The 13,071-nt window shown below is 45.9% G+C and overlaps 1 protein-coding gene across 1 annotated transcript in view; it reads right to left on the bottom strand.

Annotated features, from left to right (window-relative positions):
- ATP9A (ATPase phospholipid transporting 9A (putative)) overlaps nt 1-13,071 on the bottom strand; it is a 135,108-nt gene that overhangs the window by 80,720 nt on the left and 41,317 nt on the right. The window contains 3 exon segments of the mRNA XM_036824925.1: nt 1,562-1,656; nt 3,708-3,759; nt 5,065-5,123. Coding sequence (XP_036680820.1) covers nt 1,562-1,656; nt 3,708-3,759; nt 5,065-5,123 — 206 coding nt within the window.

Here is a 13,071-nt window from a genome sequence, read left to right as displayed (position 1 = left end):
AGGCTGTGAGCAACACTTTTCACTTGTTCCTCCAATTTGAGTCTCTTTTTAAATAGAATATACTCACCTATTACTCAGGTAAATCTTTCCATACAATTCTTTTCATCTATGACTTCGTCAAAACGCTGTTACCCAACTAGGCCCCTTCAGCCCACTAAGGCTGAAGGTACAGACAGTGGTACCTTATCTCTCTCTGGACGCCAGCCCAGGCCTGGAGAAGACGGATGTTTATGAAACTGGGTGAAGTTTCCAAAGTGCACATCGAGAAAGGAACTCAGAGCCGTGGGACCGGCGGGCACCTTCACGATTCTAGGCTCTTCTGGACTGTCTCCTGAACAGAGTCCCTCAAATCATGGGACTAACCCTCACTGGTTAGCCCCATCTCAAGGATTCCCCAGGGCTCCTGGCCACAGTCGAAAACTCACTAGAATTCCTGGTCTAAACAAATAATAAGAATGGTGCTATTTCCCGTCTTATTGGCCATGAAAAATCATCAGTACCGCGGACACGTTTATTGCTACGTTCACTCCACTGAGACACAGAACTGTCTCCTGCCCTCTCCCTTCCTCCCAGGACGCAGTAAGGAGTGGCATGAATCAATGTGGCCACAAGCCCAGGAGAAGCTTCTGCGCTCTGTTTAATCCTTTCAGACCACCCACAGGGCATGTCAGTCTCTGGGCATTTAAAGTACATTTCGTGATTTTGTAACCTACTCCCCAGGCCTCATCCAGCCCAGGTGGCTTGCGTTTACACTTCCTCTTTGGCTCCCTCCCTACCTCACTCTGCAGTTTAAGGCATGAGTGACAGGGAACTGGTGGGGAAGTGCGGGGCCCCGGGGAGCTAGGAGGGCCTGTTGGTTCCAGCTACGGTGGCCGACCCCTCAGACAGGGCCTGCATGCTGTTCCCTGCACCGTTCGACATGCTGTTCCATGCGCTGGGCGCACAACAGTGAACACACCGACAGAACCCTGCTCTCGAAGACTCTGCCTTGAAGTGAGTGGAGTGGGAATGCACGGAGAGGGTGGTCAGGAAACACCTCTCCAATAAGGGGACTTGTACACAAAAACCAAGAGTGAGTCTGACTGTTCCTGGTGGAGAAACTGCAAGGGCAAATGTCGGGGGGCAGAAGCATGCCTGATGGAGAGGCCTGTATGGCTGGAGCTGGCGGGCAGAGGGGAGAGAGCCAGAAGCTGAGGTCAGGGCCTTAGCAGAGAGACGAGGTCCGCAGGATCGAGTCTCAGGAAGCTGAGATGCCTTTGGAGATTCGGAGCAGAGGAATAACGTGCTCTGCGTTGGGTTTTACTTTTATGCCAGGTATCTGGTCAAGGTTTCTTAGAGCTGGAGCTTCCCTCAAAAGAGCACCATCCCTACAGGCCAGGTCTGCGTTCACAAGGCCACACGGCCTGGAGCCAGCAAGCACTCGAGGCTCTCGAGAACCCCACACCCCCCCGGAGCCCCACCTCACACCTGACGGCCCGTGTCTGGCCCCTGAGGGGCCCGAGTCTGAGAGCCCTGAGGTGACACAGTCGCCAGCGGGGCTGCCGCAGGGACGGCTACTCACAGCAGCGGTGGGCAGCCTCTGAGTGCAGGCCACGGGAAGCCGAAGTTTCCAGTCCGTCTCTCCGTCCAGCTGATCCGTCCGCAGGAAGCAAGACCCTGTGGAGGGAAGTGAGGCACCGTCCGTTCCCCTGCAATTCAAGAATCCTTCCCGTGGCGGCTCCGAGCAGCTCCGGCTCTAGTACTTGTAAAAACAGCCAATCAACGGCCAACGACCAAGAGGGGAAAATAAATAGCCGATTTCCCATTTCCTCCGTAAGCTCCGGGGTCAGAAAGATCTGGGTTCAAATCCTCGCTCCACCACTCACAGTGGGAGCCTGGGCTAGTTTCTGGACCTTGCTAAGCCTCAGCGTGTCCTGTCTGTAAAATGGGGAGACACACAGATCTCACAAGCCTGCTGTAAAGGATCCAGTCGGGTGATCATACCCCCAGCACGGCGGCTGGCACGGGGCAACCAGCATTCGAGTCCATCTGGGGCAGGGGTTACGAGCACCTTCTCAGGAACCAGACCTCCTGGGTTCAGGTTCAGGCTCCACGACTCCCTAGCTGTGCCCTGAGGGAGTTACTTCTCCCCTCTGAGCCTCAGTTTCCTCCAGGGCACAAATGAGGATATTACAGCGCCAACCTCATGCTGCGAGGCCTAAAGAGCTGATCCAAGCAAACTGCTCAGAACAGGGAAAGGACCACAAGGACCACGTTAACTGTCTGCCGTGACTATCGACCTGCAAAATTTGTGGATACATATTTCAACCTGATCCGTACGCGTCTGAGCAATCAGTCAGCTCTGTATTTCATCAGACAGAGAATGTACTGAACTCCCTGACACCGCACTTAAAGACTTCTGAGGACTTTCAGGAAGATCCCTTCTAATTTTTGAGGGGGAAGAAAGGGAGAACACATCTGGGACCTCCAATCCATAACACTCCATTTTCACTGCCGAGGACACAAGAACTAATTTGAGGACAAAGCTGCAGTGTTTAAAAGAAGACTGTTTTAGGGCCTTCCTTGGCAGTCCAGTGGTTAAGACTCCATGCTTTCACTGCCGAGGGCCCGGGTTCAATCCCTGGTTGGAGAACTAAGATCCCACAAGCCGCGCAGCACAGCCAAAAATAAATAAATAAATAAATAAATAAAAGAAGTCTGTTTTAATGGAGTGCCTTCCACCCCCTCTCTGGATGATTTAACATATTATTAGTATATAATGACATCCGCACTTTTATCCAATTCATCATAAAAGAGGTTGCAGCAACCTCAAAGGGATACAAATACGGATTTTTCCAGCGTTTGAAGATCTCTGATTATGCCTGATGGGCAAGAGAAAAATAGCCTTGTTTCCTCAAAACAGCTTAGATAACAACAAATAAAAAGAAAGGAGATTTGAGTCAACCGACTGGGAAGGCAGGAGGCAGCAGGGGCGGCCACAGTGGGAAACGCAGCCGGGCCCCCGAGCCTGCCCTGCGGATGCAGGACCTGCGGGTGCAGACGGCCGAGTGCCCTACGTCATTTTGTATAAGGGACTTGAGCATCCGTGGATTTGGGTACCCACGGGGGTCCTGGAACCAATCCCCCTCGGACACCAAGAGACAACTGTAACTGCGAGAAGTAGGGTCTTGCAAGAAAGAGACTTGAGAGGTTCACTCAGGCAAACAGGCTGCAACGACAAATAAATCGATGGGCAGGGGTGACTGTGGCCCCACCACTCATGAGCCAAGGCGGGGAAAGGCCACCTACCCCTAATCTCTCCCCCCAGCTTCTCTACTGCCCCATCTCATGACACACCTCCCAGTATTTTCTCAGAGGAGTTTCTGTTTGCTTCTGTTTGTTCGACACGCTTCCCAGTCCTGCCAACTCCTGCGGTTGAGCTTAATGCAGCCCAGCGGGGAAAAGCACAGCCACTGTGTGTGACTTTCCCAGCTGTGATTCAGCACAGGTCCGACTATCTTTGCGATGATCAAAATCTGTTGACCTGCGTGCACCAAAAACCTTTTTTCTTTTTTTTTTTAAGACTGCTCTATGAAAAGAAACGTTCTTGACTTGCCTCCATGGCTCCAAAATGATCATCTACTTCTGTTACATTTTCAAATGATTATTTTGCCAAATTACCACTGAAAGGTTAATGGTTATTTTCAAAATTGATCCCAGATGTTTACCGTTTTTTTCTGATGTCCTCAGGAAGATCATGTCAGCAGGGACCCGCTGGTTCTGCGTTATGAACAGAAAGACTGTTACCGTGAATGCCCCTGTGTGAGGTTTCCATCCCCAAGCCCCCCGCCCCCTCGGTGGGGAGGGGAGCAACCCAAACGCACAGCCTCTTTTAAGTGTCTGCCTTTGTCAAAGACAGATCTGGGGATTTATTTTGTTTTGAATCTGAAAACTCTTGCACACTGCTGTTACGTTTACTAATCTCCTATTGAAATCTTATCTCGGAAAGAGAGCTTCTAGTTTTCTGGCGAATCCAACCATTACCTCCTGAAATTGCAGCCAGAGGACCTGGGAGCCCAAAGCCTGCTCCCCTAGCTGGCTTTCTTCCAGGCTGTCTGCTGAAACTAAAGACATACATACACTCGGCTCACACTTTCTGCTTCTACCAATTTTCCGGCTTGATGTTTGGCTTCGAGTGGGATTTTAATAAGGAAGTTAAGTTAGTAAGAAGCAACAAAAGCCGCTCTCAAAAAAAGAGGGAAGCCAACAGCGGGCCTCATGTAATTGTGAACAGGCAAGTATGTCATAAAGAGGTTTGTGTGGGTCTTCTGAGCTGCCACCCAGGAGAGCTTCACTTTACCCCAAATCAACTGTGAGTTCTTGGATTTAATCCTTTTAAGAGAGCATAGTTCACTTCCTACAGAAACAAGTTAAGATGCAATCCTTTTCTAATCAAATATGATTCCAAGACTCTCCAGGGCCACCCCCAAAATCCAACACCTCCCAAACATACACAGTAAGAAAAGGTATGAGTGCTGGAGTAACAAACGTATCGACAGCGCTATCTTTAAAAATGCACTTGGGGCCTTTTTACTTTCTCATGTTTCACTTAACCCCTACTCCCCATGAAATGACAGAAAAGCACAATGTTATTTAAGTCAAAAAATGTGAGACAAAATTGTTCAAGAGGTAAATGACAATTATTTTTATGTGCTTATGCAGCCAGCAGACTTCTAGGAAAAACTTTATTACGATGAGTTTTAAAAAAGACTCCAAAAACAACAAGCACATCAAATAGGAAATCAAACCTTGGAATTGTGTTTGTAACTTGGATTTCACAATAGCTTGGATTTTTAAGAAGCACACAGAAACCATGAAAAAATATTCTGTGTGTGTGTGTCTCATGGGAAAGAGATGTTTCTCCCCAGGCAAAGCTTCTGGGTAGAATCCCAGAAAGCAAACATCCAGTTCGGCCACCAGATACACGAATCACACGTCGCATCGGGATGCGTGAAGCGGGGGCAATGACGTCCCTCTCCCACGCGCCCACGCGGCAGCCGTCAGGAGCTGCGCGACCCCACTCACCTTCTCCACAATGATAAGATCTCCAACTTGGATGCTGGAGCTCTTCACCTTCACTGTCCCTGCAAAGAAACAGGCCCAGAAACATCACATCTGAATTCCTTCCAAGTCTGCACACCTCTGCAGGGTGTCCACTAGCCTGCGGACCCAGAAGCACGTGCCCCCGAACCCGGCAGCGGCAGCTGCATCTCCTGTCTCTCCGAGAAAAGGTTCACCTACCGCAGAGGCCGCTCCAAAAATGAATCCCCGTTTCGCGTAGCACTGGAATGACTCACTCAAGTAAGATCTTCTGTCTTAACAGCACCTTAGAAGCTATTCTAAATCAGCACCATGAAAGATTCAGCCACACACACACACACACACACACACACACACACACACACACACAGAAATGGGGAAGAAAATTCAGAGTCAGATCCGTGGACAGAAGGTCAACACTTAATTCTCAACACCATCAAACAGAAAGAGGATAACCCAAAATGACTGACTCTTTTCAAATCTGCGATTGCTCTATAGTGCAGCTTATATGATTATGATCAGATCACATAACTTTGGCTGGATGTTTATCTGGATAAACAATAACAGCTCACATTAAACACTAATTCTGTGCTAAGCGCTGTATAGATATTGACATCCTGATGGCTTCTCTTGCTCCTCTCAAAGGCCACCAGAAAAATATATTATCTCCAGTTTTCAGACAAAGAAAGTAGGCTCCGAGAGGCCCCATCTTCCCCTAGTCTCACAGTTAGCACAGGTCAGCACCAAGATGCAAACCCTCATCTGACTCCAGAGGATGGAATAAAAAAGAAGGACTTCGGTTCAACTCAAAAAACATTTACTGGACTTCCCTGGTGGCACAGTGGTTGAGAATCTGCCTGCCAATGCAGGGGACACGGGTTCGAGCCCTGCTCTGGGAGGATCCCACATGCCGCGGAGCAACTAGGCCCGTGAGCCACAATTACTGAGCCTGCGCATCTGGAGCCTGTGCTCCGCAACAAGAGAGGCCACGATAGTGAGAGGCCCGCGCACCGCGATGAAGAGTAGCCCCCACTTGCCGCAACTAGAGAAAGCCCTTGCGCAGAAACGAAGACCCAACACAGCCATAAATAAATAAATAAATAAATAAATAATAAATAAATAAATAAATAAATAAACCCAAAGTTTAAAAAAAAAAAAAAACATTTACTGAAGTGCCATGTTCTAGGAATTCGAAGATCAAAGACAGTCCCCCTTGTCCTAAAAAAAAGCTCATGGTCTCATGCAGGCGTCGACAAGCGTGTCCTATAAAGAGCAGGAAGGCAGACAGTTTAGGTTTTGCAGCCAGTGGACAATCTCAGCTCTCCCAACAACTCTTCTCCCCAAGGGCAAATAGTCTTTGTATATTTATATTTTAAAATGTAAAAAATGTTCTTGGCCCCCGAGCCAAGATGGTGGGCTGAATTTGGCCCACTGGCTGTAGTCTGCAAACCCATGAGCTGGTGCGAAAGACAGCAAGACAAATGCTGTTAGTGCAAAATAGTGTGTGAAAGGATGGGAGTAAGTCCGGTATGCAAAGGGAGCAGAAAAGGAGACCTCCCCCACTGAAGGAGGACCAAGAACGGTGCCTGGCACCCAGAAGGCTCGTGACTATTCACTCCGCATTCAAGCCCCCTTAACTGAGTGCCTGCTGGAGGCCAGGTGTTCTAAGGGTGGGATGCATGGAACTCGCACTCCAGGGGCAGGAAGGAGGCAAGAGACAAATAATGAATGAACGGGCTGGGGTATGGGGAGGTATCAACAAATGCTTTACAGGAGAGCTGAGGTCAGAATTAACCAGATGAAGGACACTGGTTACCAGCATCAGGAAGAAGGAAGGCATGAGACGGGAGACAGTGACGCACACGTGTAGCACATGCATCTGTGTGGCCACAGGCTGGAACGCCTTTAGCGAGACAGAAAGCATCACACGGAACAGAAAGAGATGAAGGGCTTGGGGGGCCAGGTGGTCCAGTGCCCCATAAATAAGCCTGTGGAGGACATGGGTCTTTATTCTGGTGACGGATCAAATTCCCACACAAGGGAGCGACACCATAAAAATCTTCATGTTGGCGTCTCGTAATAAGCCCATTTAGCTTATAAATGTTCAGCCGAGAGAGAAGAAAATAATAATGATTCTCAGTCCTCCTCGAGAAAGTATATGCCCCAGAGCAAGGGTGACCTGGGAGTTCTGAATCTGCTGTCCCCCACCGTGGACTCACTCCTTCAACAAACACCCAACACACACCCACTAGGAGCTAGTGCACAACGCAGGTTATTTTATCATACACTTTTCACATCATTTAATGCCATGGGTCTTTTTAGTAATTCACCACGAAATGAGATGTTTCAAAGCATTCCAATGACTTCAACTGAAACAACTCCTTCTAAGAGGTTCCACAGGGTTTGATTTTTAACTAATGTTTGTACTTAATTAAATTTTGTCATGGTAACAGTGAGAAGACCTGGTGCTAAAAGGGCAGCTCTTGAACACGAACGACTTCTAGAAAACACGTGGCAGATGGCTCTGAGGACGGCTAGACTCTCTCCCCCTAGGAAGGGAGCATCTGATAGGGCCTTGCTTTCGTAAAGCACGAATTCAACCCAATGGACTGAGCCTGGGCATCCTCGGGACCCACTAGCCTCAAGCGTTCGTTGTATCGATATCTTTGCTGAGGGAATGGAGAACATCCGCGAATCCTAAGAGTCAGCTCATTAGAAACGGCTGAATGAAGAGTGGGCTCCACGCGCAGAATTCTCTTCCGGCCTGAACAATTCTTCTTGCCCAACGAGGGGACAACAGGAAAAATGCATACAGATACACTGCTCTCTCTGGACAGCTTATCAAAGCCTTCCTCGAGGGAAGATCGTAAATTCAGCGTGCCCCCCACCCCCTAAGCCAGTGAGCTTTTCCTTCGCCTGAGCTCGCCCCCACTTTCCCGAACATAAATTTACACATTGTCTTTGGTTTTATTACTGAAATTTATGCTGGTGGCCTGACCCAAACCATCCCTGAGCCTGTGTTCTGATCTTCAAGACCTACTCACAAGTTTGCTCTTAATATCTAACCCTAAGAAGAGCACTGTTACAACTCTTACTAAATAATAACTGCATATGGATATACGTGTGTGTTAGCGAGACAAAGGACAAAATCAGGAGGATTATACTAAAAGGGTTAAGGGTGATTCCCTCTAGGGACAGAGGAGATTTACCCCTTTCTTTGGCAAAAATACTTCCTAAATTCTTCACAATTTTTTTATAATAAACATGAGGTGCTCTTCCAATAAGGAAAAGATATAATAAATTAAATTAGCTCAAACTTTTAAGTGACCAGGCCCAGATTTTTCCCTTCCACGGCGGGGTCCTGATTTACGATCGGTTAATTTGAACTCTGCCTCTCTGTCCATCTGCTCTACCTCAACAAAAACCCTTTAATCCGCTGTGTTTGCAGAGCAGTTTCTGACTAAACCCAGCAGGCCGATCCCTCCGACAAACCCTCCTACTGTAACTGGCTCCATCTCAGGAGGAGGGCAGCGGGGGCTGCACCACCCTGAGGTCACTGGGGTTTCTCAGCCCCGGCTCCCTCGTTAGCATTTTAGTATTTGGCAGGGATGAGCTTCAGCTTTGCAGGTTCCACACAGGGAGACCCTCAGATTCACCCGCTCTACTGAGCCAACACACGGTCCTGACCATACATTTGGACTTTTCGGGCCGCACTACCATTTTTGGGTGATCAAAAATGTGTAGCTCAGGCCTGCACACAGAACACACGTTTAGCATGTGTCTGTGTACCTGTGCGCTCTGAACAAGACAAGACAGATAAAACCAGAAGAATGAAAGGAGGAAAAGCGGCAGGAAGGAAAGAGAAGGGGAAGCAGAGACCAGTATTTCGATTCCAACATTTACTGGGGTTTTGGCTGCCGACGTCCGAATGAAACGCCCCTCTCTAAGAAGCCCACGAGTAGGTAGGGAAGGAACCGCTGGGGCAGGAGAGAAAGAGGACCAGAGTCAGAAAATCTGAGCACTCGGTGGCTGGGATTAACTTCCAGAACGACAAGACTCTGAAAATTGTGGAAAGGGCCCAAAACACATAATTTCTAACCTTACGTGAACCACTGTTCTGAGTTTTCTACCAATATTCTTGCAAAAAAAAGAACGAGAAACATTCGCACGGTGGCAGAACTCCCGTCTTCCTAGCAAAAGAATACGATACATGAAAAATAGCATACTGACAGTGATTATTACCTACCTCAAGCAAGAGGAGCTCTCCCTACACTCCACTATCTGGTTAGAAGAAAATTCTCTCCCAACACCCCCCTGAGAAGTTAGCAGACATACTTCCCAAGCGCCCCTACTTTTTTTGTGTATGTCATCTACCCTAGAGATTCCTAAAACTTCTAGAAGCAGAGTCCAACCCATGGGCATGTGACCTGTGTATTCACATAGATCCCCTCACCCTTGGGTGAATGACCTACTGTTTTCATCTGCAAATTCTTAATAACTTTTAAACAAGCGACCCCGTATTTTCATTTTGCACTGAGTCCCACAAATTACATAGCTGGTCCTGAACAGGAGTAATAACACCCATTCGCATCTTCTTTATAAAGTGCACAGGAAGATCCGGCCGTGGTCTAAGATCTGAAGCCACAGAACTCCTCACTTTGCCCCGCAGACCTCTTTTTTCTTTTGGACCCTGTCACACCCAATCTCCAACCTCTAGGCTCTGGGATTCTTACATATCTTTGCAGAAACTCTACAGAAGTTGGGTAAGAGATTTTTCAAAGGTTAAGTGGCAGATTCTCTGCCGGCCACATCCTAAATCATAAAATGCCTTCTATAAAATAAATGCATCCCGTTCAGCTTTTGCCACTTCACCCAGGTCACCTCTGAGCTAGAGTTTATAACGGGGAACAAACTTCCAATTACTAGAGCTGTTTATTTCTGCAGAGATGGACCCCCGAGCCTTTCATAAGCAAACCCACTGAGCCCAAACCATGCTTTTCATGGATGAGAGCTTCAGAATAAGGGCAGTTTGTCTATACTGCAGAGAGAAACCAGATGTTTCCCTTGAGTCGAAACAAGCAAATGACAATTCAGTCACACTGCAGAACAGCCCGAAAAAAAAAAAAAAGAAGTAAATTCCGGAGCACTAGTACGTGTGGGCCAATTTTTTGACCTCCGAACACCTCCAGCTATACTTCTATTTTTCATTGTGCCTGCAGGACATTGATTGCCTTTGCAGGTCCTTAGCAGCAAGCTCCATGCACTAACCCTGGTTAATGTATAACTCTTTAACTCGCACTCTAATCTGACTGTGGCAGTGATGAGTTGTAAATTCTACAGCATGTGTACATTTCCTGGGCTTGACACGAAAACGCCCTGGCAGACCCGGCAGAGTTCATAGGTTGAAAGTTGAAATTTTCATATTCCGATCGGGTTGTCTGCATTCCCCAAAGCCTAAGAAAAGACTGTTATTTGAAAACAGGCAAAGGGTGGAAGAGTATTATTATAAATTCCACGGGCCACTTCCTGGGGCTTTTGTTTAAATTAGCGGGAACTTTAAAAAGAAAGGCTGAAGTTTAAATTTAACAAGTGTATACCCAACAGAGGCTTTTAAAATAAATACATAAATGGCCCTTCCCTGCTTCTGGTGCCCAATAATGATGAAATAGACCAACATCCCCGGCAGGGGGGAAATACCTTTTGGGAAAGATAACAGTGCAATTTGCATGTGAGATTTTTTTTTCAGGGTTTTTTGTTTTTTTTTTTTTTAAATTAAACAATAGATCAGTTCACCAGCGATTTGTAATAAAGTCAAATTGAGTAGTTTGAAAGAATAAAAGGAACCTTATGGGTCTGAAATAACAAACTTCACATCTGTCAGAATTATGGGAAAGTGTTTGGCAAGACCTATTTTTAAGACTTGTAAAAGCTAATGCTCTGAATCTTAATGAGGAAAGCCTGGGAAGGGGAATGCTTTGCTTACTGAGCTGTATTTGAGATCCTCAGTAAAGACCTTTGCAGTACTTCTGCGGCAGTAATATCAAAAAGACCATCACTGAGCAGATGCAAACTATTATACATAGAATGGATAAGCAACAAGGTCCTGTTGTATAGCACAGGGAACTAGATTCAGTACCCTGTAATAAACCATAGTGGAAAAGAACATGAAAAAGAGTATATATATACATGCAACTGAATCACTTTGCTGTACACCAGAAATTAACACAACATTGTAAATCAACTATACTTCAATAAAATAAAAATTTTTTAAAAGACCATCACTGTAACCCTCTTCTTTTAAAAAGTATAAAGCAGTTTTAGTGTTATCCTAAGTCTGAACAGAGTTCATACTTTGAAAACAAACAGTACTTGTGTTTAAGAATACAGTGTTTTCGTTTAGCTAATTATTAGCTAAACAACTCCCCATTAATGAACACGTTCCCTGCACTATCCTACCTTCTCCTGATGAACTCCAATGGAATACAACACCCTAAAAGAAACATATGTGTGTCCTTAGACCTCAAATCTTAGTCACGTTAATTGCAATCCTAAATAATGGTGCAAAGTGGATTTTGAACTAAATTGAAAAAAGATATCACTCTCAAATGGAAGTGAGATCCTTGAGGTTATTCTGTAACTGGGAAAGGGTGAATAGAGCAGCACAGAGGAACAATCTGAAAAGAACTGGAGAAGAGGAAAGATATCCGTTCCGTTTTTTACACCACATATGTACTAAAAAGCTGAAGATGAGAGGGATTCTCTCCATTTTGCACAGACCTTTGGCTTACGACTTACGGTTCACCATGTGCCCAGATGTCCCCAGCAGGAAAGAAGCATCAGCAATTGTGTTAATTATGCTTCTGTTTGCACTTTCCTTCAAGGCTAATTATCCACTTGCTTCATTTAGCCCTTGATCACAAGTTAGTCTGAGAAAACATTCCTGGTATGAAGACCCCTGGAATTCATCTGGTAAAAATGCAAATCCAACTGCCCTTACTACCTGTGATAAGCAAGGCAGATTCCCCCTCCAGAATTAAAGTTTTGGTTTGGTAAGGACAAGGATAAAGAAAAATAATTCCTTGACTAATTACTCTTTCCTGACCCAACCCAAATCTTTCAAGTAACAAAACAAAGTTTTGCTGGGTCTGTTACTACTTCAAGACCCTCTCTTCTTCGGCTTTGGTGTCTGCAGTGCCACTGAATGCTATTAATTTGGAAAGACAGCTCTACAATTAAAGTCATAGAATGCATAAAAGTCCAATAAGAACCTCTCAAGTCTCTGATCAGGTTAAATGTGGATTCCAAGTAGGAGGAGAGGGGATGCTTATTTATCTAAAAGCATCATTCCTACTTGGCTTTCAACAGTTTGTTCATCTCAGAATGAGGGGGCTGGATTGATTTCTTTGGACTCAGAAATGTGTTTTGTCCTACTGTACAGCAAAAGGAACTATATTCAATATCCTGTAATAAACCATAATGGAAAAGAATATGAAAAAAATGCACATATATGTATAACCGAATCATTTTGCTATACACCAGAAACTAACACAACATTGTAAAGCAACTACACTTCAATTAAAAAAAGTGTTTTAAAATGGACTTAAATCTAAAAGCCCTTCTGTAGCATATGTATTAAGGCTGAACGCCATGGCAATCATTGAGATACTCTATGGGAAAGTGTGAGCCTCAGCTCCAGGCACAGAGTGGAGCCTAGACTTATAGGCTAAGGTTTTACATTCAGACAAGCCAGAGTTCACATCAAGCTCTACCCCTTAACTAGCTACATCATCTCAGACACAATACTTAACCTCTATGAGCCTCAGGTCCCCATAGGTAAAAGCTACCTCCATAAGGCTGTTTAAAATAATGACAGACCAGACCTTGTCCAGCACCTGGCTGGCTTATAGTAAGTAAATCTTTCTTTTTGTCTCTCCGGCTTCCCAATCTGGACAACGTTTTTCAAACAGTTCCAATGCCACCTTCTCCCTGTAG

Source organism: Balaenoptera musculus, chromosome 15 (assembly GCF_009873245.2).
Source record: "Balaenoptera musculus isolate JJ_BM4_2016_0621 chromosome 15, mBalMus1.pri.v3, whole genome shotgun sequence".
Classification (NCBI taxonomy): domain Eukaryota; kingdom Metazoa; phylum Chordata; class Mammalia; order Artiodactyla; family Balaenopteridae; genus Balaenoptera; species Balaenoptera musculus.
The sequence above is the reverse complement of the archived record's forward strand: the minus strand, read 5'-3'. Positions and strand labels throughout refer to the sequence as shown.